The 24,880-nt window shown below is 39.4% G+C and overlaps 1 protein-coding gene across 2 annotated transcripts in view; it reads left to right on the top strand.

The window, feature by feature from the left end:
* The window catches only part of EHHADH (enoyl-CoA hydratase and 3-hydroxyacyl CoA dehydrogenase), a 57,869-nt gene that overhangs the window by 16,134 nt on the left and 16,855 nt on the right, over positions 1-24,880 (top strand). For both annotated transcript variants that reach the window (XM_021069979.2, XM_084990597.1), the window contains exon 5: positions 13,385-13,489. In XM_021069979.2, the coding sequence (XP_020925638.1) occupies positions 13,385-13,489 (105 nt within the window). The remainder of the gene's footprint in view (positions 1-13,384; positions 13,490-24,880) is intronic.

The following is a 24,880-nucleotide window of genomic DNA, read 5'->3' as shown; positions in this document are numbered from 1 at the left end:
GCTGGATCCTTGACCCACTGGGCGAGGCCAAGGATCAAACCTGCAACCTCATGGTTCCTAGTCAGATTCGTTAACCACTGCGCCACAAATGGGAACTCCATAAATGGCTTTTTTTAATGTTAAGGTATGTTCCCTCTGTACCCACTTTGGTAAGAGTTTTTATCATGAATGGATGTTGGACTTTGTCAAATGGTTTTTCTGCATCTATTGAGATCATCGTGTGGTTTTTAACTTTTCTTTTGTTAATATGGTGTATGATTTTGATTGATTTGCATATGTTGAACCATCCCTGTGCACCTGGGATTAATCCCACTTGGTCGTGGTGTATGATCTTTTTTATTTGTTGTTGGATCTGGTTGGCTAAAATTTTGTTGAGAATTTTTCCGTCTATATTCATCAAAGATACTGACCTATAATTTTCTTTATTTGTGGTATCTTTGTCTGATTTTGGTATTAGGGTGATGGCAGTGTATGTCTTTGGAAGTGTCCCTTCTTCTTCAGCTTTTTGGAAGAGTTTAAGGAGGATAAGTTCCTCTTTGTATATTTGGTAGAATTTGCCTGTGAAGCTGTCTGGTCCTGGACTTTTGTTTATAGGGAATGTTTTTATTACATATTTAATTTCATTTGTAGTGATTGGCCTGTTCAGTTGATCTATTCCTTCTTGATTCAGTTTTGGCGGGCTCTAAGTCTCTAGAAATTTGTCCATTTCTTCTAGGTTGTCAGATTTGTTGGCGTACAGTTGTTCACAGTATTCTCTTATGTTTTTGGTTTTTTTTTTTTTTTTTTTTTTTTTGTATTTCTGCAGTATCTGTTGTGATCTCTCCTTTTTAAAAAATTTTTTTGTTTTGTTTTTGTCTTTTTGTCTTTTAGGGCTGCACCTGTGGAATATGGAGGTTCCCAGGCTAGGGGTTGCATCAGAGCTGCAGCTGTTGGCCTATGCCACAGCCACAGCAATGCCAGATCTGAGTCAGCATCTGTGACTTACACCACAGCTCACAGCAACACAGGATCCTTAACCCACTGAACGAGGCCAGGGATTGAACCCGAAACCTCATGATTCCTAGTCGGAGTCATTTCCGCTGCACCACAGTGGGAACTCCGATCTCTCCTTTTTCATTTCTTATTTTGTTTATTTGGGTTTTTTATCTCCTCTTCTTGGTGAGTCTGGCCAGGAGTTTATCAATTTTGTTTATCTTTTCAAAGAACCAGCTCTTGGTTTTATTGATTTTTTTCTGTTGGTTTTTAAATCTCTATATTATTGATTTCCTCTCTGATCTTTATAATTTCCTTCCTTCTGCTGACTTTAGGTTTTGTTTGCTCTTCATTTTCTAATTCATTTAGGTGGTGGGTTAAGTTGTCGATTTGAGATTTTTCTTCTTTTTTGAGAAAGGCCTGTATTGCTCTGAATTTCCCTCTGAGCACTGCTTTTGAGGCATCCCATAGATTTTGAATGGTTGTGTTTTCATTATCATTTGTCTCAAGGTATTTTTTAATTTCCTTTTTTGGTTTCCTCATTGACCCATTGGTTTTTTAGTAGCATGTTGTTTAGTCTCCACATAGTTTGTTTTTTCTCATTTCTTTTCCTGAGGTTGATTTCTAGTTTCATGCCATTGTGGTCAGAGAAGACACTTTAAATAATTTCTATACTCTTAAATTTGTTAAGGGTAGTTTTGTGCCTCAGTATGTGGTCAGTCTTTGAGAATGTTCTATGTGCACTTGAGAAGAATGTATATTCTGAATTTTTTGGATGTAATGTCATGAAAATGTCAATTAAGTCTAACTTTTCTATTGTGTTATTTAGGATCTCTGTTGCTTATTGATTTTCTGTTTAGAGGATCTTTGATGTGAGTAGGGTGTTAATGTCTCCTATAATTATGTAGTCCCATCAATTTCTCCTTTATGTCTGTTAGTATTTGTTGAATATATCTGGGTGCTTCTATATTAGGGGCATATATATTGATGATTGTAATATCCTCTTCTTGAATGGATCCTTTTGCCATTAAATAGTGTCCTTCTTTGTCTTTCTTTATGGCCTTCATTTTAAAGTCTATTTTGTCTGATATGAGTATTGCAACTCCTGCTTTCCCATGTTGTCCATTGGCATGAAATATCTTTTCCCTTCTTTTCCCATCCCCTCACTTTCAATCTATATGTGTCCTTTGCCCCAAGGTAAGTCTCTTGTAGACAGCAGATTGTAGGTTTTTGCTTTTTTATCCAATCTGCCACTCTATGTCTTTTGATTGGAGCATTCAGTCCATTGACATTTAAGATAACTATTGATAAATATGTATTTATTGCCATTTTAAACCTTTTTTCCCAGTTAATTCTCTATTTCCCCTTTGTTCCTTTTTTTTTTTTTTTGGTTGGATGATTTCCGTATATTTTATGCTGTGTACTTTTCTTTTTAGATCTTGTGAATGTATTGTTCAGTTTTGATTTGTGGTTACCGTGTTTTTAAGTATGTTAACCCCTTCCTATATCTGCTTGCTTTAGCCTGATGGTCAAATAGGCTCAAAAACATTATTTAAAATAAAAAAGAGTGTAGATTTTCTTACTTTCCTTCCCCGCATTCTATGATTTTTAAGTCCTTTTTTCTTCTTTTTTTTTTTTTTTTTTGGTCTTTTTGCTATTTCTTGGGCCGCTCCCGCAGCATGTGGAGGTTCCCAGGCTAGGGGTCCAATCGGAGCTGTAGCCACCAGCCTACGCCAGAGCCACAGCAATGCAGGATCCGAGCCGCGTCTGCAACCTACACCACAGCTCAGGGCAACGCCGGATCCTTAACCCACTGAGCAAGGGCAGGGACCGAACCCGCAACCTCATGGTTCCTAGTCGGATTCATTAACCACTGTGCCACGACAGGAACTCCTTTAAGTCCTTTTTTAACATCTTCATGTTTGTCCTTTTGTTGTTCCTTGTGTTTATCGTCACTTTTACAGTAGATATTTTCCCCCTTTTAGATCTGTATCCTGGCTTATTTAAGTGATTGCTTTCCAATTGCGATTTCCTCCATCTTATTTCTTCTTACTTCTTTTTTATTTAGGGAAAATCTTTCAGTATTTCTCTTAGAATGGGTTTAGTATTGCTGTACTCTTTTAGCTTTTGTTTGTTGGAGAAATTCTTTATTTCTCCTTCTATTTTAAATGATAGTCTTGCTGGGTAGAGTATTCTAGACTGCAAATGTTTCCCTTTCAGAACTTTGAATATATCTTGCCACTCTCTTCTGGCCTGTAGTGTTTCTGTAGAGAAATCAGCTGATAGCCTTATGGGGGTTCCCTTATAATTAATGCTTTGTGCTTCTCTTGCTGCCTTTAGAATCCTCTCTTTATTCTTAACTTTTGTCATTTCTTTTATAATATGTCTTGTTGTGGGCCTGTTTGCGTTCAACTTGTTTGGGGCCCTCTGTGCTTCCTGTATCTTGATACCTGTTTTCTTTAGATTTGGAAAGTTTTCAGACATAATTTCTTCAAATATATTTTCAATCCCCTTTTCTTTTTCTTCTCCTTCTGGAATTCCTATAATGTGTAGATTGGCCCACTTTATATTAATTATCCCATAAATCTCTTATATTGCTTTTGTGTTTTTTCATTTGGTTTTCTGTCCGCTGTCCTGATTGGGTGATTTCCATTATTCTATCCTCCATATCACTAATTCATTCCTCTGCATTATTCATTCTACTCTTTAGTGCCTTTAGCTCAGTTTGTGTCTCTGCAAATGAATTTTATAATTGTTCTTGGTTCCTCCTTATATTTTCTCGTTCCTTTCTAAAATGATCTGCGTTACACTTTATATCTGTTCTTAATTCCTTCATAGTCACCCTTAATTCCTTCAGTATTTTCACTATCTCCCTTTTGAACTCAGTGTCTATCAGACTGCAGAGGTCTGTTTCATTGTTTGCTGCTTCAGGTGAATTCTCCTGTTCTTTTAACTGGGAATGATTCCTGACCTTGTTCATCTTGCTTATGTTTTTCTTTTTCTGTGAGTTTATGGAAACCAAACTGTAGTCTTGGAGGGCTATTTCTATACAAGAGTACCCCTTTGTATTTTGTGGGGGGGTTACTATTTATTTTTGGCACGGGAGTTTGGACATTTGCTGTCTCTTTCTTCAGTGTGAGCAGGCTATTATCCCCATGGTGCTGAGTGTGTTTCCAGGGAGAAGGAGGCAATGGTAGGACTAGTAGTCAGTGCTTGGTTGTTGGACTCTTGACAGTAGCAAGGACCTACAGGAAGGTGGCACAGGCTACTTCTAGTTGCAGGGCCCAGGGAAGTTGTAATGAGCCTTGGGCAGATTTAAGAGGTGCCCAGAGCATTTGGCAGAGGCAGCAGCAGGGTAGGTGTGTTCCCAAGGGAGTAAGAGCAACAACAGGTGGTATTCAGTAGCATTGCTCTCCTCTGTGGTGCCCTCCGAGGTGACAGGGGTCACAGGTGGTGCCAGTTCACGGACTTCTTGTGGTGGTGGGCCACGCACACCTCTGGCGTCAGGGATAACTGCAGTGGTTTGCCCATGCTACCTGTAGAGCATGCAAGAAACACCATGTCCTGCTTAGCCCATGCAGGAGGTGCTGCACAGTTTGCTCCTAGTTGCACAGTCCTGGGAAGGGACAGTGATCAAGCATTTGGGCACTGCCTGGAGCATTTGGCAGTGGCAGCAGCAGGATGGGTGTGTTCCCAGGGGAGTGAGAGCAACAATGGGTGGTGCTTGGTTGCAGTTTCCTCTTTTTTGCTGACTTCTGAGGTGACTGGGGCCACAGATGGAGCCTGTTCACACACCCCTCGCAGTGGCAGGTCATGCCTCCCTCTGGTTTCTGAGATGACTGCTGCGGTTTGTCCCTGCTGCCTGTAGGTAATGCAAGAGGTACTGAGTCACCCTTAGCCCACACAAGAGGTGCTGGACCTTCACAAGAAGCACCCAGTCTCTCATAGCTCAAGTGGTCTCTTGGCACCTGTAGCCTGTGCAAGAGGTGCCCCACCCTCTGAGAGCCCAAGGATGCGCACGGAGATTGCTATGGTGATCTGCCCCTCCTCTTCTTGCCCTTCTCAACAATAGTGCCTTGCTTCTCCTGCAGGCCCAGACCTTCTCCTGGGCTCCCTCAGCTGTGGCACTTGGCTCCCCAGCCCATGGCACACTGCTCCCTAGCCCCTCAGGCCATCTCCACATAGTCAACCTTAGTCCTCTCCCTGGAACTGACCTCCGGAGCCTGAGTCTCAGTGCCCAGCCCCCGTCCAAGCGTCTCAGGCTGTGGTGGCCATGGCCATGGTGCATTTGATCTGCATGGCTCTCATTCTGCTTTGCCCTCCTCAGTCCAGCTGCTGAGCTTTTCTCAGTGACTTTGAGGTCCTTTCATCTTGGCTCATTTCCCTGTTGGTTAGATGGCTTCCCAGGATGTGGGTTCCTTTTCTCTTTCACAGCTCCCTCTCATGAATGCTAGTCCAGTCCTGATTCCTTTTCTCTCTCTTTTTTCTTTTGTTACAACCAGTTACGTCAAGGGTTTCTTTCTCTTTTTGGAGGTTTATGTTCTTCTGCCAGCATTCAGTAGATGTTCTGTGTGAATCATTCTACATGTAGATGTGTTTTTTTGATGTGTTTGTGGGAGAAGGTGAGTGTGACATCTTACTCCTCCACCATCTTGATCCTTCCCCTCTTTAGATTTTTTTAAAAGATCACTCTGGCTTTTGCAGTTACCATTGTGGCTCAGTGGTTAATGAACCCAGCTAGTATCCATGAGTTCAATCCCTGGCTTTGCTCAGTGGGTTAAGGATCCGGCATTGTCGTGAGCTGTGGTGTAGGTTGCAGATGCTTGGATTCCTCATTGCTGTGGCTGTGGCACAGGCCAGCAGCTACAGCTCAGATTCAACCCCTAGCCCGGGAACCTCCATGTTCCGCATGTGTGGCCCTAAAAATACAAAAGCCAAAAAAAAAAAAAAAATAGATGACTCTGGCTATTGAAAATAGATTAATTGGAGATAAGGGTAGAAATAGGAAGACTGATTAGAAGGCTGGTTTAATAATCCAAGGGAGATATGATGGGAGTTTAGACCCAGGTAACAATATAAATAGTAAGACATGGTCAAATTCCAGCTATATTTTGAGCCAACAGATTTTGACAGATCAAACGTGAGAGGTGAGAGGAAGAGGAGATGGAGGATGATTCTAAGGGCCTGAGCAGCTGGAAGGATGGCACTATTACTGAGGTGAAGATTTCTGCTGGTAGAGCAGGTTGTAGGGAGGACTCAAAGGGGTTGGTTTTGGACGTGTTAAGTTTGACACCCAAGCTGAGATGTCAGGGAGACAGCTGGATAGACCGGCCTGGAATTTAGGAGGGGGGTTGTCTGAACTCTTCTCAGTCTTCATTTTCTGATCAATAAAACAACCACATAGTTGTTGTAAGGAATAAAGAGATTATCTAGCCTGCTTCTGGTATAGAACTTGTTACCTAGAAGATATTTTATAGACGGTAGCTGTGGTACACTTAACAATGCCTCTCTCCAAGATGTCCACATCCTAATCCCTAGAACTGTGAACACATCACCTTACATTCAAAAGGGACTCTGAATGTGTGATTAAATTAGGGACCTTAAGATGGAGGTTAGTCATTAAAACAGTATGGTACTGCTACAAAAACAGAAAGAGAGATCCGTGGAACAGGATAGAAAGCCCAGAATTAAACCCATGCCCCTACAGTCAACCAATCTATCACAAAGGAGGCAAGAATATACAATGGAGAAAAGACAGTCCCTTCAGTAAGAGGTGGTGGGAAAACTAGACAGCTATATGTAAAAGAATGCAATTAGAACACTTCCTAACACCATAAAGCTTAAGCTCAAAATGGATTAAAGACCTAAATATAAGACTGGATACTATAAAACGCCTAGAGGGAAACATAGGCCAAACATTCTCTGACATAAAATGCAACAATATCTTCTCAGATCCACCTCCTAGAGTAATGACAATTTAAAAAATGGGACTTAATTAAACTTAAAAGTTTTTGCACAGCAAAGGAAACCCTAAATGAAACAAAAAGACAACCCACAGAATGAGAGAAAATATTTGCAAATGAAGCAAATGACAAGGGATTAATCTCCAAAATATATAAACACCTCCTACAGCTCTATACCAAAAAACAAGCAACCCCATCAAAAAATGGGCAGAAGATCTAAACAGACAATTCTCCAAAGAAGGCATACAGATGGCCAAAAAACACGTGAAAAGATATTCAACATCACTAATTATTTGAGAAATACAAATCAAACTACTATGAGGTACCACCTTATACCACCCAGAATGGCCATCATCAAAAAGTCTACAAACAATAAATGCTGGAGAGGGCGTGGAGAAAAGGGATCCTTATTACACTGTTGGTGGGCATGTAAATTGGTGCAACCACTATGGAAAACAGTATGGAGATTCCTCAAAAAGTTAAAAATAGAATTACCATTTGATCCAGCAATCCCACTCCTGGGCATGTATCCAGTGAAAACCATGACTTGAAAAGATACGTGTACTCCAGTGTTCATTGCAGCACTATATACAATAGCCAAGACATGGAAACAACCTAAATATCTGTTGACAGAGGAATGGATAAAGAAGGTGTGGTACATATACATAATGGAATATTACTCTGCCATAAAAGGAATGAAATAATGGTGTTTGCAGCAACATGGATGGAACTAGATATCTAGCACTTATCATGCTAAGTGAAGTTAGTCAGACAGTGAGACACCAATGTCATATGCTATCACTTATATGTGGAATCTAAAAAAAAAGGATACAGTGACTTCTTTACAGAACATATACAGACGTACAGACTTGAAAAACTTATAGTTTCCAAAGAGACAGGTTGGGGGTGGGAGGGATGGGCAGGTGTTTGGGATGGAAATGTTGTAAATTGGGTTGTGATGATCGTTGTACAACTATAAATGTAATAAAATCCATTGAGTTTTAAAAAACATGAGAAGTTATCCTGCATTTTCTCGGTGGGCCCATGTATCACCAGGGTCCTTGGAAGAGGAAGGCAAGGAGGTCAGTGAAGAGAGGAGATGCTATAAACTGGCTTTGAAGTTGGAGAAGGAGGAGAAAGAATGCAGGCGCCCTCTAGAGGATAGAGAGACCAAGGGAACAGATTCTGTCCCAGAGCTTCCAGAAGGAACACAGTTCTGTGACCTGTTTTAGACTTCTGCCATCTTAAACGAAGATGATAAATGTGTGCTATTCTAAAATGCAATGACTGTGGCAATCTGTATAGGAAATTAATACAGTTTCCATTAATAATGATGATATTAAGACTCTTGCTTTTGGAAAACAGTTTTTCTAAGAAAAGATGCTAACAAAATTTACCAAAAGTTGAAGATTCCTTACTGATGTTAATGAAGAAAAACACCAGCTTTGTAGGCACTGCGCCCCATAGGAAAAGAATATACAAATAATTTAAATTAATGAGTAAATAGCAAACCTTCTCTGATCTTCTGAAAACCCTAAGAGAGGTAATTCTGTAAAGTGGAGCGATTGCAACAACCACTGCTTCTCCACAATTCCCTTAAAAATGCCACCTGAAAACAGCCGAATCTTGAGCAGTAACCACAAAAGATACGCTTGAGCACGGTGCAGTTCATCCCCTGGTGTTCTCTGCCCAATGAAGTGAGGAGAACTACAGTGCCTTGTGCTTCCTTCTGCTGTTATTTTCTAGGTCTCATCGTCCTTGTTCACTGAACAGCGTAGAAAACCTCTTCTCTCTTCTCACAGAGCTTTGCTCCAGCCCCACAGATTTCTTTATGCTCATTCCCAGGACCGGGATCCCCTCAGGCTCTGGACTTGGGTGAGGTACTTCTTGCTACCCAGGGTACTGGGGAGAAGACGCGAGTGGTATCTTTAACCTGCCTGCCTTTCAGATTCAGTTAGGTACAGGTGGGTTTTCTCTATATTTGAACAGGATGTCAAGGGTGAGTTTTAGTACTCAGGGCTCCCAGTTAGCAATACGAAATATCAGCTATCAGCAAAGATTATTTCATGACCAAACGGACAAAAACAAACAAACAAACCAAAAAACCCCTTAACATGCAACTTAAGACCTGTAAGAATATTTTGTGACATTAGAAGAAGGAAACATAAATGGAATTCTGTGGAAACAGATTAAAGAAAACAAAAATTTTAGAAAACTCACCATATTCTAAATTAAAAATATTTTATTTAGTAAATAAAAACACCCCGTTTAAAATCAAAACATTAGCCCAAATAATTTTTGAGGCAATAAAAAAAGATGCACTCAAAAGAGACAACTGAATCAGCAACATGGAGGATGACTAGAAAAACAGTTAAATTCAGAAGAATTTAACCAAAAGATATATAAAATGTACAGGAAGGCCACAGACATGGAAGGTCTATAATAGAGGTCTCTGCCGTGACTAATAATAGCCCCCAGAGCACAAAGGAAAACATAGAAGAAACTCTTCAGGGACATAAAAGAATCAGGGGTCATATTTTAGCAAGCACACCATTTACGTGGAAAAACTGATGTCAACGCCTTGTATTTTGATAAAGATTTTAAACTTTCAGGAAATAGAATACTGTAAGCTTCCAAAGGGGGCGGGGAACCCACAACAAAAGGTTACTCTCAAAATAGCTAAAATCACTCCAGCCACAAGAAAATTCTAAATATATGGAATAGTCATGTACTAGGATGTTATAAAGTCTTTAAATGTGATCTACATTAGGAGTTTTTAGAGTGTGGCCCAGGGACCATTGGCTGGGGGAGGTCCATGAAGTCAGAACTATTTTCCTAATAATAAAACATTGCTTGCCTTTCCCACTCTCATTCTCTCACAAATATACAGTGGAATTTTCCAGAGGTTATTGTATGCCATGTGGTATCAAAACAGATTGCATGTAGAAGCAGAAATGAAAATCCAGCTCTCTTCTGTTAAGCCGGACATTAAAGAAATTTGCCAAAATATAAAACAAGAATATTCCTTTCGCTACATTTAAAAAATTTTGAACATCTCGTTATTTTGCGTAAAAATTTATTTGTCCTAACATGTAATAGGTTCATCATTGTTATTTTAAAGTGATTTAATAAAAATACATTTTAAAGTTCTTAGTTTTAATTTCTAATATAGTATAGATTGATTGAAATAACCCACATATACAAAAGCTCTTTGGTGTATTCCATAATTTTTAAGAATACAAAGAGGTCCTAAGACTATTTTTAGTTTGAGAACTGCTGATCAAAACACTTATGTTTTGATGCAGAAACTGCAATACAAGACTGTGCACACATGGTCCAAATTAGGAAATAGAGTAATCTATATTATTAATAATATATAATTACTAATGTATAATTTATATCATTACGAAGATGTAATTTAGACCAAAATAAAAAATGGCTTTTCTCCCTCCTTTAAATGGGAAGGTATTATAATTCCTATAGAACATGAAAAGGTTATTAGAAAAACTAAAGTTCTTGTCTTTAATAAATTAAGTTAGAAATTGCTTGGGAGTTCTCTTGTGGCGCCATGGGTTAAGAATCTGGCATTGTCACTGCAGTGGCCTGCGTCGTTGCTTTGGCACGGGTTCAATCCCTGGCCCAGGAACTTCCACATGCCTTGGGATCATTCCCCCCCAAAATTATAAATTGCTTTAATTTACAGTGGTATGATAAGTACACTTGTAAGAGTATGAACTATTTTAAGTACCGAGTGTAAACTCATAAGAGGATGCCTACAGTCAGTCCAAGATGAGACGGAAATTCAAAGCATGTGAGAGGGTTCGTTCTGCAAAGGACAAGATAGAAAGGAAGCAAAGAAGCATAAAATATAGGGGGAAATCATAATAGTGTGAAATGAGTCTGTACATTCTAAGGTTTACAGAAACGAAAGCGTGTGGGGGAATACTGAGGAATTGCATGTTCCTGTTTTTAGTAATAAGCCTGAAAGGCAAGAGTATCTTGAGGGACATCGGGAAGGAATCTGGCTCCTTTAACAAAAAGAAATAAAGTGAACCAGGACTGGCCTTTTCCAAAGCACTGCTGCTTATAGAAATAGCACTATTTTTAACATGTTGAAGAGAAGAGGTAAAAACAGTAAGAATATGATGGATTTTGATTTGCATAGAAAAGGTCACAATGAATTAGAAGAAAGCTAACACGAGAATCATACGCTTATCTTTTTAAGTAGCCTGTACAATTTTAGGAGGACTTTAAAATGACATCTGGAAAGGGTTCCATGGAGAAATTTTTTTCAAAAGGTTGGAAGAGAAGCCACAAAGAAAACTGGGAAAAATTGAGCTTACCCACCGTGGAGAAGTCTCAATTTCAGTTGTCCCAGGGTCTCTTTATAGGGGATTTAGGCAGGGCTCTTATTAGGTTGGACAGTGGTTATCATTTCCATTGAGAGCGGCACAAGAAAGAACAGTTTAAATCTCAGCATGAGGATTTGGGTTGGATATGTAGAGCTTTGTCTTCAGGTCCTTGAAACAGAATAAAAGTACCTGAAATCTCATTGACTCCGTAAGAACAGTAGTGGTACTCCCAACTTTTGTGAAACCAGGTCAGAAGAAATCATTCTAGCTCAAGCAATTTTCAGTCCATCCTGTGTGCATCTCACATTTTCCCTGCTCAGTTGCCCTACAGCTCCTTTTAGTACCCAGGTTTTCATCTTCTATGCTCTGTCCCTTTGGGCCTCTTAACATGGTGAGTCTGATTCACCCCTCACTCAAGTGATTTTATACACAGGAGACTTCATCCTTCAAGCCACTTGCCCACTCCCCACTACCCTCCTCACCCCAGGAGGAGATCTGGATGCTTTTTCAGAGGAACTTCCAGAAAACTGCCCAAATGTTGCTTTTCCAAAGTGATCCATGCCAGAAATCATTGAATTGTCTATCTGATCAAGAAAACCCATTTGTAGCTCTCCAAAGCACTAATAAGAACCATGAACAGAGGGTTTGTCTCAGAGGCAGCATTGGCCAGGACTCTGTAAGAGCAACAAAGACTGTGGAATTGGGGAGTTCCCGTTGTGGCTCAGCAGAAATGAATCTGACTGCATCCATGAGGATGCAGGTTTGATCCCTGGCCTTGCTCAGTGGGTTAGGATCTGGTGTTGCTGTGACCTGTGGTGTAGGTTGCAGATGTGGCTTGGATCTAGCGTTGCTGTGGCTGTGGGGTAGGCCAGTGACTACAGCTCCAATTCAACCCCTGGTCTGGGAAACTTCATGCCATGGGTGTGGCCCTAAAAATACAAAAAAAAAAAAAAAAAAAAAAAAAAAAGACTGGGATTGCTGCCAGCAAGACATTGGGTGATTACTCTTCTGAAGCCAAGATGGTGCTGGCAAGCAAGCAAGCCATGTGTCATTGTCTCTTTCCTTCTGACCCCGAGGTGAGAGATGCTTATATCCCTTAGCCTCCTACTTCAGAATATGCAGATCAAATCACATGTTTATACCTGTTGAAGCACGCAGGAGTAATGTAAACCCTCATCAAACTTCTGTAACCCCCTCAAGCTTCCATTCCATACTGGAAGCTGCCAGGGCCACCACCGGATGGTAGATACTCCTGGCACCACCACCACCAGACACTAGATGTCACCGCCTGTGAAATGAGATTTAAGCTGTTGCAGTTGCTTATTGTCACTAACTCCAGCAGTAAACCCTCAACTGAGAACCCCATTCACCAAGCTTGGGATCAGGGGACACACCCTAGTGCCAGGTCTCAAGGAACAATTGTCTGATTATCTCTGTTTCCTTTTGAGCTCCAAAGCTCACATGTTAGCAATTCCATAAACTAAGGGAGGGGTCGAGATCCTGGGTAGCCAAAAAATGGCAGTGGTCCACACCATTTCTTCTGTGAAATTTCAGTTTATAACTTACATAATGTCAGCCTAATCAATATTCTTTCCTCCTGTCTATCCAATTATATTTATGTTTAAAGACGCTTTGTAATCAATAGCAACCCTTGGTATATACTAGTCTATAGATATTACTGCTACTACTCTGCTGTTATAACTTCTTGATCTCTGTTATTATCAAAAAAATCAATCCTCTCATACATTACATATCTATAATTTATAAAATATTTATATAAAGGTTTATAGAATATGAGGAAAATGTATTATTTTCACTTAATGCTCAGAATTACTAAGGTAAGCATAATTATTCTCATTTACCAATAAAGGAATTGTGGACCTGGTACAGTTCACACAAGGTAGAATTGGAAACTGGAATCCAGGTTTCCTGGTTACCTCTGCAGTGATCTTACCACTATAACAGTCAGTGTAGTGCTTATTTATTTAATAATAGATGTCTATATCCAGGACAGGTAAACTCTTCTCCTAGAGAGGGTTATGCTTTTACCTTAATCACACGTTGTTCCTTAATTTGTTTTATTTTGTTTTGTTTTAGGAAGACATATTTCAGCAAATGAAGCCCGTAAGCTGGGTATTCTAGATGAAGTTGTGAACTCAGACCCAGTTGAAGAAGCAATCAGATTTGCCCAGAGAGTTTTAGGTAAGAAAATAATAATAAAACTAGCACAAGATTGAAAATAACTTAAATGTCCATATTAATAAGGAACTCCTTTAATATTTTAAGGTACATCCAAATAGAATATGGTATAGTTTAAAAATGAATGAGAAAATCTACCATACTGACATGGTATGAACGCCACGATGTGTTGTATGGTTAAGTGACAAAAGCAGCATTGTGTATAGTAGTTCAGCATTTGTGTAACAGGAAAGGGAGGATGGGATTGAATGTCTGTATAGGGAGAGTGTATGTATGTAACTGCTTTGTCTATGTCTAGGACACTCCTGTAAGGATTCACAAGAAAAGGTTAATGGTTGCCTCTAGGAATGGGGCATTAGAAGGAAACTTCCCTATTTATTCTTCTGGACCTTTTGAACTTTTATTGAATGTGTGTATTTTCTATTAAGAAATATAATTAAAGTTTAAGATAAACCAAGCAAACAAACATTCGTGCAATGGGAAGGTAGGCTGTATAATTTATCACAGTGCAGCTGTGGTTCTTTCTCAGTGAGCTGCGTTTTTTCTCTCCCACTGGTTTCTCACTTTATGAATTCATAACATTCCTTTAAGAGTTCTTTGGAGTGGCATTCCTAGATTTCTTTCTTTTTCATTTTTTAATGTTTCTTTTCAATTTATGGAGGTTGGCAGCAAGATGGAGAGGGTTAAAGAGCGTCTGAAAAAATAATTGGGAGGAATGTTGGGCTATAGGCAGGGCAGAATGTTCGTCTCACGGTTGGTGGTGGGTAATGACTCGGTGTCATTCAAAGGCCTCTTTTGAGAAAGTCATTCTTTTGTCCATCCTGGCAGGGACCAAACACTTGCCTGAAATAATCTTTCTTTTTGTGGCTCTAGCCAGTTACTGTCTCATTGCAATAGTAAAAACTCGAACTGGAGAGACCAGGGACCATGGGGAGAAAATACCAGGTGACCCTAAAGAGAGTTAGCAAGTCTTTGCCCTAAGGGGAATGCATTTCTGCATTCTTTCTTTCAGAGGAAGAATGCGTATCTTTCTCTGAGCAGTTTCTTCACTGGTTCCATTGTGCCTCCTGGGAGGCTTATCGTTTTGTTAGAAGTCATAGCCTACAGCAAAGGTGATGAGGATTTGGAGGTCCCTAAATAGTTTTTGGTTTGGGCCTTAAGATAGACCCATGTCTATCATTTATCTACCTGTTTTAGTTTATTAGAGACCTGATTTCAACAGGAAGTTATTTTCTTTGATTTCCCTAGATTCATATGTGAGAGTTAATTACTTCAAAAGATAGATGACGATCATGGTCTGATACATTTGTAAAATTATCTGTTGATCTTTTTTAGTTATTAAAATTTATTTAGTTTTTTAACATTTTAAATTAAAATTTTAAACATTTTTAATTGATAAAACGGTCTACTCAATCTCAGCAGTAGTACACAGTTTGTCCACTTGGTGGCATCATTTGCTTTAAAATTTGGTAATTCACCTGTTAACAGTAGGGGAATGGCTTACAGCTTTTGACAATTATGTATAACTATTTTAATTTATAATCATGAAAGCTTTGAAGAAATGTAAAATTGTGGGAATTCCCATCGTGGCTCAGTGGTAACAAACCCAACTAGTATCCAGGAGGATACGAGTTTGATCCCTGGCCTCACTCAGTGGGTTAAGGGAGCTGCAAGGTCACAGATGTGGCCTGGATCCCACGTTGCTGTGGCTGTGACGTAGGCCGGCAGCTGCAGCAATGATTTGACCCCTAGCCTGGGAACTTCCATATGCCACACAAGTGACCCTGAAAAAAGAAAAAAAAAGTAAAATTGTGATATAAAAATGTCTAAATACATATTTACATATATCCTATACTTATAGCTACATAGAGTATTATGAATTAAAGAAAACTCAAAAATGAAAACGTTATTTTCTCTCCAATATTTCTTTGTTTTCTTCTCTTTCTTTCTTTTTTTTTTGCTTCTTGGGCAGCATCTGGAAGTACCCAGGCTAGGGGTCGAATTGGAGCTATGGCGGCCAACCTACTCCACAGCCACAGTCACAACAACGTGGGATCCAAGACGTGTCTGCAACCTACACCACAGCTTATGGCAACACCGGATCCTTAACTCCCTGATCAAGGCCAGGGATCGAACCCGCATTCTCATGGATCCTAGTCGGATTCGTTAACCACTGAACCACGGAGGGAACTCCTCTCCAATATTTCTTAATTGATTTTTGCTTTGATTTGATTATAGCTTGAGTTATAATTTACATACAATGAAAGTCACCTATTTAAAATGTAGAGTTTGGAGTTCCTGTCATGGCTCAGTGGCTAACGAATGTGACTAGGAACCATGAGGTTGCGGTTTGATCCCTGGCCTTGCTCAGTGGGTTAAGGATCCGGCGTTGCTGTGAGCTGTGGTGTAGGTTGTAGACGCAGCTCAGATCCCACTTGCTGTGGCTCTGGCATAGGATGGCAGCTACAGCTCCAATTAGACCCATCGTCTGGGACGCTCCATATGCCTTGGGAGCAGCCCTAGAAAAAGGCAAAAATACAAAAATTAAAAATAAAATGTAGAGTTTGATGAATTTTTGTAATCGTTTACAATCGTATAACCACTGCCGCAATCGAGATATATTTTTATCACTGTAAAAAGTATTCTCATCCCTCTTTCCAGTAGATTCCCTCCTCTGCCTTTGGCCACAGACAGCTACTGGCCTGCTTTCTGTTACTATAGTTCGTTTTTTTTAGAATTTCATATTAATGGAATCATATATAGCATGTAATCTTTTGCATCTAGCTTCTCTCACTTAGCATAAGTTTTCAGGTTCAGGATGCTGTTTCATGTATTAAATTTTTATTCTTTTTTGTTACTAAATAACAATCCATAGTATGGATGTACCACAATATGTTTATTCATTTATCAGTTGATGAACATTCAGGTTATTTCTGCTTTGGGCATACACAAGTCTGGGCAGACATTATTTTTTCCCTTTCTCTTGAGTGAATATCTCAAAGTGGCATTTCTGGGTCATGTAGTAAGTATACACTTAATTAACTTGATTAATATAAAAACATTGGTGGTTTGAAAGACACTCATTTTTGCTAAGCAAATTAGGAAAGACAGAAAAAATAATACAGTGAAACTGAATTTAAATAAACTCTTATGAAGCCTCTTGTTGTATATCCTGCCTGTCTAGAGGGCAATTGGACAATCACGTATTGAGATTTATTCCTACCTTTTGACTTAGTATTTCTACTCTTAGGAGTTTATCACAGAGAAATAATCACAGAGGCACACAAAGATTTGTACACGTTGATGCTCTCTGAAGCTTTGTTTATCATTTTAAAGTGTTGGAAAACTCAAATATCTAATTTTAAGGGATTGGTTACATAAAAGATATGGATCTCAACGAAGCAACCCCATTGGGCCATTAAAACTTTTTTTTTTTTTTTTTTGTCTTTTAGGGCCGCACTGGTGACAAATGGAGGTTCCCAGGCTAGGGGTCCAATCAGAGCTGTAGCCACCGGCCTACGCCACAGCAACACAGGATCTGAGCCGCACCTGTGATCTACACCACAGCTCACGGCAACGCCAAATCCTTAACCCACTGAGCGAAGCCAGCGATCGAACCCATGTCCTCATGGATGTTAGTTGGGTTCGTTAACTGCTTAGCCACAACCGCTTAGCCACGACGGGAACACCAAAACTTCCATTTTTAAAGAAAATTGAAGAACTTGGAAAAATGCTTACATGTAATATTAAGTAGAAAAAACAGCCAGATAGGAAGTTGCAGTAATGTGTATTCATATGCATATCGAGATATGGAAAAGAACTGCAAGGAGGTATAACAAATATTTAACAGTGGCTGTATTGGGGTGGTAGGTACTGAAGACTTTTGCTTTTTAAAAAAATGTTTATCTTTTCCGAATATCTGAACCATTAAATTTACCCAAAGGAAAAAAAAGGGATGCCTAGCAGGTGTGGAAAGGGCCCAGTCTGGTAGAGAAATAGGTTTAGGATTGGGTGCCAGGAGACCTGGATAATTTCTACCTATAGCTATATGGACCTTAATAAATGAGCTTTAGGGGCTTTATTTTCTTCAGCAATGAAAGGAAACGTTTCAACAAAATTAGTTGTTTTCAAGCCCTATTCTAGGACCCTGTAGGCTCCAGTTTTTTGTCATTGCTATAACCTGGGCAGCTCCACTGTGTCTCTTTTGAGATTTAGGGTTTAGAATCCCAAGGAAAACTTTGTTTTTTGTTTGTTTGTTTGAGTTCCACTGTTTAGAATCCTATGATTTCTTGGTGCAGCTTTGTAATAGATAAATGCTAGAATTACAAGGTAGAGAAATAGAGCAGATCAGTGAAGGACCAGCTCAGAGAATCTTATCTACACTTACATTCGTTATCTTACAAAATATGTACTTTAGTTAGGCTTATTTTTGTGCATTTCATTTTCATTTGCGGTCTTGTGCTTTTCCTTTCTTTTTATATTTTCCTGCTTTCTTTTTATTTGCTTTTAAGTATAGCTATTAGAATGTGATTATGTGGCAGGACAAATTTGATGGATCGATTTTAAGGACAGGCTCCATAAAGATCTATTATAAAAATGCATATATACTTAAAATAGATGTTTATTATAGATGTATAACATATTATATATATTTATTGTAAATTATACCGTAAAAAAGAATATACGCCTATGTAAAAACAACATAAAACATATTTTACATTATTAAATATATTAGTATTAAATATATGTGCATTGACAAATCTACAAATCTATAGTTATATGAAGCTAGTGCAATTGTCTTGATCTGAAGGAATGGCTCTCAAACTTGCCTGTGCATCAGAATCACTTGGAGGGTCTGTTAAACCGATTGTAGGATCCCACTCACTACTTTCTGACTCAGTATATCTGGGGTGGGGCTCAATTTGCATTTCTAACAAAGTCCCAAGTGATGCTGATGCTGTATTCTGTGGACCACACTCTGAGAACCACTGATGTACAGAGAACAAGGGTGAGAGTGGAGATAACTTTTCCTAGTTTTGACTTTATAAGGAAACACTACTTGCACTCTTGAAGATATTAGTAAATCATTTATGAAAGGCATGGTTAAAAAATGTGTGGTTTCACACCTTGTGGTCATATGAAAAATTCCTGAATTACAGCTTTAAAATGGTGACTTTTATTGTATGTGAATTATATCTCAATTTTTAAAATACATGTGAAGAGTTACTGTTGTGGCTCAACGGGTTAAGAACTCAACTAGTATCCATGAGGACTGAGGACGCAGGTTCCTGGCCTTTTTCAGTGGGTTAAGGATCCAGCGTTGCTGCAAGCTGTGGTGTAGCTCACAGGTGTGGCTTGGATCCTGCGTTGCTGCGGCTGAGGCGTAGGTGGCAGCTGCAGCTCTGATTCCAACCCTAGCCTGGGAAATTTACATGTGCCTCAGGTGGGGCCCTAAAAAGAAAAAAAAAGAAAAGAAAAAGAACATTTATTTAGTTTCCACATCCACTAGGGAAGTTGAGATGGAAGGAAATTTCCAATGGTCAATGCTACCAGCAGTTTTGGACCCATTTATGGATAGGAGGGATTGTAGGATGTTTACATATATATCTAAAAATATGATTTGGAAAAAAAGAAAAAAAGGAGTTCCCATTGTGGCTCAGGGATTAATGAACCCCACTAGTATCCATGAGGATGCAGGTTTGATCCCTGGCCTCGCTCAGTGGGTTAAGGATCTGGCTGCCATGAGCTGTGGTGTTAGGTTGCAGACACAGCTTGGACCTTGCATTGCTGTGACTGTAGTATAGGTTGGTGGCCAATTCAACCCCTAGCCTGGGAACCTCCATATGCCGAGGGTGTGCCCTAGAAGGACTGAAAAAAAGTGATTTGGGAAGTAGTTACAAATTTCCTTACAAACCTAACATATGTCCTGGAGAGCTGACTATGGAAGTTAATTAGCTTCATGCATCTTAATGCTCTTGTTATATGAAGCCTCTCAGACTACTGCAGTGCAATGGATTTAGCAGAACAATTCAGAAGTACTTTGCCAAACCAGATCGCTTTGGCTAAACTGGGGAGAGGAGAGTCCTGTAAAATGCCATTTACTTGCATTTGGCCAGAAGCCTGCTTGTTCCCATGTGCATGATTCAGATATGAAGCTGGAAATGTGTGCTGTTCATCAAGGATGGGCACAGGGGACATCTGAGTGGGAACCTCAACTCAGGAAGCAGTGCTGTTTCTGTAATGAACCCTGGGCTTGTTAGTGTGACTGCACTGGGCTGTGGTAGCCATTTTTAGCAATTCTTATTCTGTCCAAAGACCTTGATCTGTTTGTTCATTGGGATTTTGTGTCTTAAAAAAAAAACAAAACAAAAAAGACCTCTTAGTGGTTTCATCTGTCTTTCCCTTCACTTTATCTTTTCCTCTTTGTAATTTATTTTTACTCTCTGTGACCATTTATATAAACATGTTTCACAAGAGCAGAGTGACACTACCTTAACTAGGAGACCTAAGCACATGTCTAAATTGGATTTCCTTTTTATGTACCCCAGCTCTTTGGGGAGCCCCCTCAAGCCTGGAAAAGTGTAGTTGTTCTGTCTGTCCTTTGCAGAGCTTCCATGATGGGGCTTATTATTTATCAGTTAGAGAACAGAGAGTCTTTTATGTCTTAGGAAGCCATTCCTATAAACTGTCCATTGTATCTCTTTTTATCCTAGGCAGAGAAAAATCTCTTCCTTTCAATTTACCAGAAAGGAGAGAAAATAATCACCTCCTTTTCTTCTTTAAGGTGTGTGATTCACTTGTTTTCATTAAAACTTGAATATTCTTTTGCCCTAGAAAAGTTCAAAGAATTAAGAAAAAAATGTGAATGGGTCAGGGAAAGAATTCAGTTATAATCATATGTGAATCATTAGTTTTTCTCTTTCCCATTTTCCTGGACTGCCCATACTTGACTTTCTTTTTTTTTTTTTTTTTTTTTTTTTTTTTGTCTTTTGTCTTTTTTGTCTTTTGTTGTTGTTGTTGTTGTTGCTATTTCTTGGGCCGCTCCCGCGGCATATGGAGGTTCCCAGGCTAGGGGTCCAATCGGAGCTGCAGCCACCAGCCTACGCCAGAGCCACAGCAACGCAGGATCCGAGCCGCGTCTGCAACCTACACCACAGCTCACGGCAACGCCGGATCGTTAACCCACTGAGCAAGGGCAGGGACCGAACCCGCAACCTCATGGTTCCTAGTCGGATTCGTTAACCACTGCGCCACGACGGGAACTCCTTGACTTTCTGATTACATAGGTACAACTGAGTGACTTTAAAACTACCAAGACTCTAGAACTACCAAGTATATAAGAAATACCCATCAAGGAGTTCCTGTTGTGGCTCAGTGGGTTAAAAACCTGACATAGTGTCCATGAGGATGCAGGCTTGAACCCTGGCCTTGCTCGGTGGGTTAAAGATTCCTTGTTGCTATAAGCTACAGGATAGGCTGCAGATGGAGCTTGGATCTTTTGTTGCTGTGGCTGTGACTGTGGTGTAGGCTGGCAGCTGCAGCACTGATTCTACCCCTAGCCTGGGAACTTCCATATGCTGCAGGTGTGTCTGTAAAAAGAAAAAAGAAAGAAAAATAAATACACTTTGAAAACACCAAGTCTATAGACCAGAAAGGGAAATTCTGAGCACATTTGTACTAATAAAATGAAGTTTTAAGATAATAGCATCCTTCAGTTACAACCACATCACAGAAGAGATAGGAAATTGATCAGGAAAATACTTATACAGTTGTGCCCTGATCCCAAACTCTCCAGTGGATATGCTTAGTTTCGCCCTTGGCTGGTCTGGACAAGCACTATGGGTGGCTCCCGAGATGCCCATTAGCAGTCAGAGAGGTTCTGCGCATCCCCAGGACACTAGGATTATGCCAATAGAGGAAAATTACTGCATACCATTAAGCTTTTTTCTTCTCTTTTTCTTCTTCCTTTTTTTTTTTTTTTTAAATTTCTCTTCTCCTTTCAATCTCTGGCCCAAGTCAAAGTTTCCAGGAGCTGCAGTTGTCCTTGATACAGTGGCTGCCATAATGCTCTGCTCTTGGACCTCCCAGAGGCTATATTTCAACAGCTGGTGTATTTTTAAAAAAATGCTCATGCCCAGACCCTACCCTTAACGTTTCTTAACTGAGTCGACATTGGGTACAGGTATCCAAACTGCTTTAAGGATCTGATGTTGCCTCAGCTGTGGCATAGGTCACAGATGTGGCTCAGATTCAGTTCCTGGCCTGGGAACTTCCATAAGCCGCAGGTGCGGCGGAAAAAGGAAAAAAATTTTTTTAAATTTAAATAAAAATTCATTCTTTTCAATTGTACGTAGTAATCAAGCACCAAGGAGGTATTCTTGCCTCCTAGGTTAAAAAAAGAAAAGGTTGCCCTTATACAGTGCCTCACAGAGTTCTTCCTTGTGTACAGGATCACATTCAAGCCTTACTTAGTCTCCCTTGTAACATGTCAATGTCACACAGGCTCCCATGCATCTGTTTTTTTTTTTCTTTAAGATTTTTTTGTTTTTATAGTTGATTTACAGTGTTCTTTCTGCTGTACATCAAAGTGACCCAGTCTTTTGTATATATATATAAGTATATATATATATATTCTTTTTCTCACATTATTCTCCATCATGTTCCATCACATTCATCTGTCTTTTTATAGGGAAACTGCTTTGTGATATCTGGTAGGTTTTCTGTCTAATAAACTAATGTATACATTTCTGGTAGGTTGCTTTATTTTTAAAGAGATGGTAGCACTTTTTAGAAAACAGTTTCTGGAATATTATTTCAGAAAACAGTTTTGGTTTTATACATATATGTATATGTTTGTTACATATTCATTCTTATATGCAAACTTTAAAATTTTTCTTTTGAGTTATTTTAAAAAATAGGACCACAAAAATTCTGATTAAAAATTCATATATAATACATGGAAATATTTATTTTATGTTATTAAACATTTATATCCAGGGACATCTGGTCACTCTTTATTGAAGTATTATTTTATATTCTTCAATAAAATGTTATAGCTACATAGGCCTTCTTAAAGGTCTCGTGCCTTTCTTGATAAATTCATTGCTAGGTATTTTTTTTAACAGCTTTAATGAGGTATAATTCACCTTTTAGAGTTGTGCAACCATCCCCATAAATTAGCTTTAGGACTTCTTCACTATCCCAAAAAGTTCCCTCTGTCCTTTTGCTGCTTACCCCCACTCCAGCCCCCAGCCCTAGGCAACTGCTGATCTTTCCATCTCTATATATTTACCTTTCTGGACATTCACCGTAAATGGCATCATATAATATGTAATCTTTTGCATCTGGCACCTTTCAGTTTGCATAATATTTTTGAGGTTCATATGTGTTGTAGTGTCTATCATTATTAGTTTGTTCCTTTTTATTGCTGAATAGTATTTCATAGTATGGCTTTATCCATTCATCAGTTAATGGATATCTGCATTGTTTGTCTTGCGCTATTAGGAGTAATGCTGCAATGCATATTCATATACAAGATTTGTATGGACTTTTTTTTAAATTTCTCTTGGGTGGATTTCTGGGAGTGAAATTGCTGGATTGAATAGTAAGTTTATCTTTTTAAGAAACTACTGGAGTTCCCATCGTGGTTCAGCAGTAACGAACCCGGCTAGTATCCATGAGGATGCGGGTTCCATCTCTGGCCTCGCTCAATGGGTTAAGGATCTGGCATTGCTGTGGCTGTGGTAGAGGCCGGCAGCTACAGCTCCGATTCAACCCCTAGCCTGGGAACTTCCATATGCTGTGGGTGTGGCCCTAAAAAAAGGCAAAGAAGAAAAAAGAAAAGAAACTCCCATACTGCTTTCCAAAGTGAATGTACTGTTTTACTTCTTACATGCAGTATATGAGGGTTTCAGATATATTTGATTATATAGTCATTTTAGTGGATCTGTGTTAGTTATCTATAGTTGCATAATAAATTACCCCCATGTTTAGCTGCTTAAAATCAAGCAATCATTATCTTACAGCTTCTGTAGAATCTGGGCATGGTTACCTATGTCCTCTGGTTTAGGGTTTCACACAACCCCCCCACCAAAAACTACATTCAAGGGATTGTGGAATGCTGTATTCACCTCAAGGCTTAACTAAGGGATGATCTGCTTCCAAACTCACTCAAGCGGCTGTTGGTGGGATTCATTTCCTTGCTGCTTGTTGAACTGAGGGCCTCACTTCCTTACTGGCTATTGGCGGAAAGTCTCCTTCAGTTCTCTGCTGCATGGCCTTCACCAAAGTGCAGCTCACACACAGAAGCTTGCTTCCCTCAGAGCGAGCAAGTTAGAGAGCAGGAGAGGGTAAGCAAGACCAAAGCCAGAGCCTTTTTTAACTTAATCTCAGAAATGACATCCTGTTACTTAGAGGCTACCCCCCACCATCATTATGGTTTTAATTTGCGTTTCCCTAATGACTAATGATGGTGAACATTGTTCACATGCTTATCAGCCACTCGTATATGCTCTTTGGGGAAATATCCATTCTGGTTTTCACCCATTTTAAAATTGAGTTGTTTGCCTTCCTGTTATTAAATCCTAAGAGGTCTTTATGTAGTCTGGATACAAATACTTCATTAGATATTTGATTCGCAAATTGTATTCATTTTCTATGACTTTAATATCATATTACCACAAGCTCAGCAGTTTAAACAACACAAATATATTATCTTACCGATTTATAGGTCAGAAGTCTGGTAGGGGTCACACTGGACTAAAACCAGGTGTCAGCGGTTGCACTCCTCTCTCGAGGCTCTAGGGGAGAATCTGTTTACTGCTGACTGAGTTGTCAGCAAAATTCAGTATTTGTGTTGTAGGACCAAGGTCCCCATGTTTCTGCTGGTGACAAACTGAGGGCCACTCCAACCTATAAACTGAGAGCTTCTAGAGGTCACTGCGTTTCTTGGCCAACTTCTTCCATCTTCAAAGCCACATCCCCATCAATGGTTCCAGGTTTCCTCTTCCTCATCAGATCTCTCCCTCTGCAGCCAGGAAGGGCTCTCCTCTTTTAAGGACTCATGTAATTAGATTGGGACTTCCTGGATAATACAGGGTACGCTTTCCATTCAAGGTCTTTAACCTTAATCACATCTATAGGGTCTCTTTGCCATCTAAGGTAATATATTTGTAGGTTCTGGGGATTGGGAAGTAATGTTCAGGAAGGGCATTATTTTGCCTACACACAAATATTTTCTCCCAGTCTGTGGTTTATAATTTTCTTAATGGTGTTTTTTGAAGTATAAGAGTCTTGTTTTAATGAGGTCCAATTTATTACTTTTTTTATTTCATGGATTGTACTAATACTTTGCCTAATCAAAGGTCCTAAATATTTTTATTATTATTTTTAAAG

This window comes from Sus scrofa, chromosome 13 (genome assembly GCF_054392235.1).
Source record: "Sus scrofa isolate SSC_HxYL_T2T_F1_AM1 chromosome 13, Sscrofa_HxYL_maternal_Yorkshire_Landrace_v2.0, whole genome shotgun sequence".
Taxonomy (NCBI): Eukaryota; Metazoa; Chordata; class Mammalia; order Artiodactyla; family Suidae; genus Sus; species Sus scrofa.
This window is presented reverse-complemented; position numbering and strand designations above follow the sequence as displayed.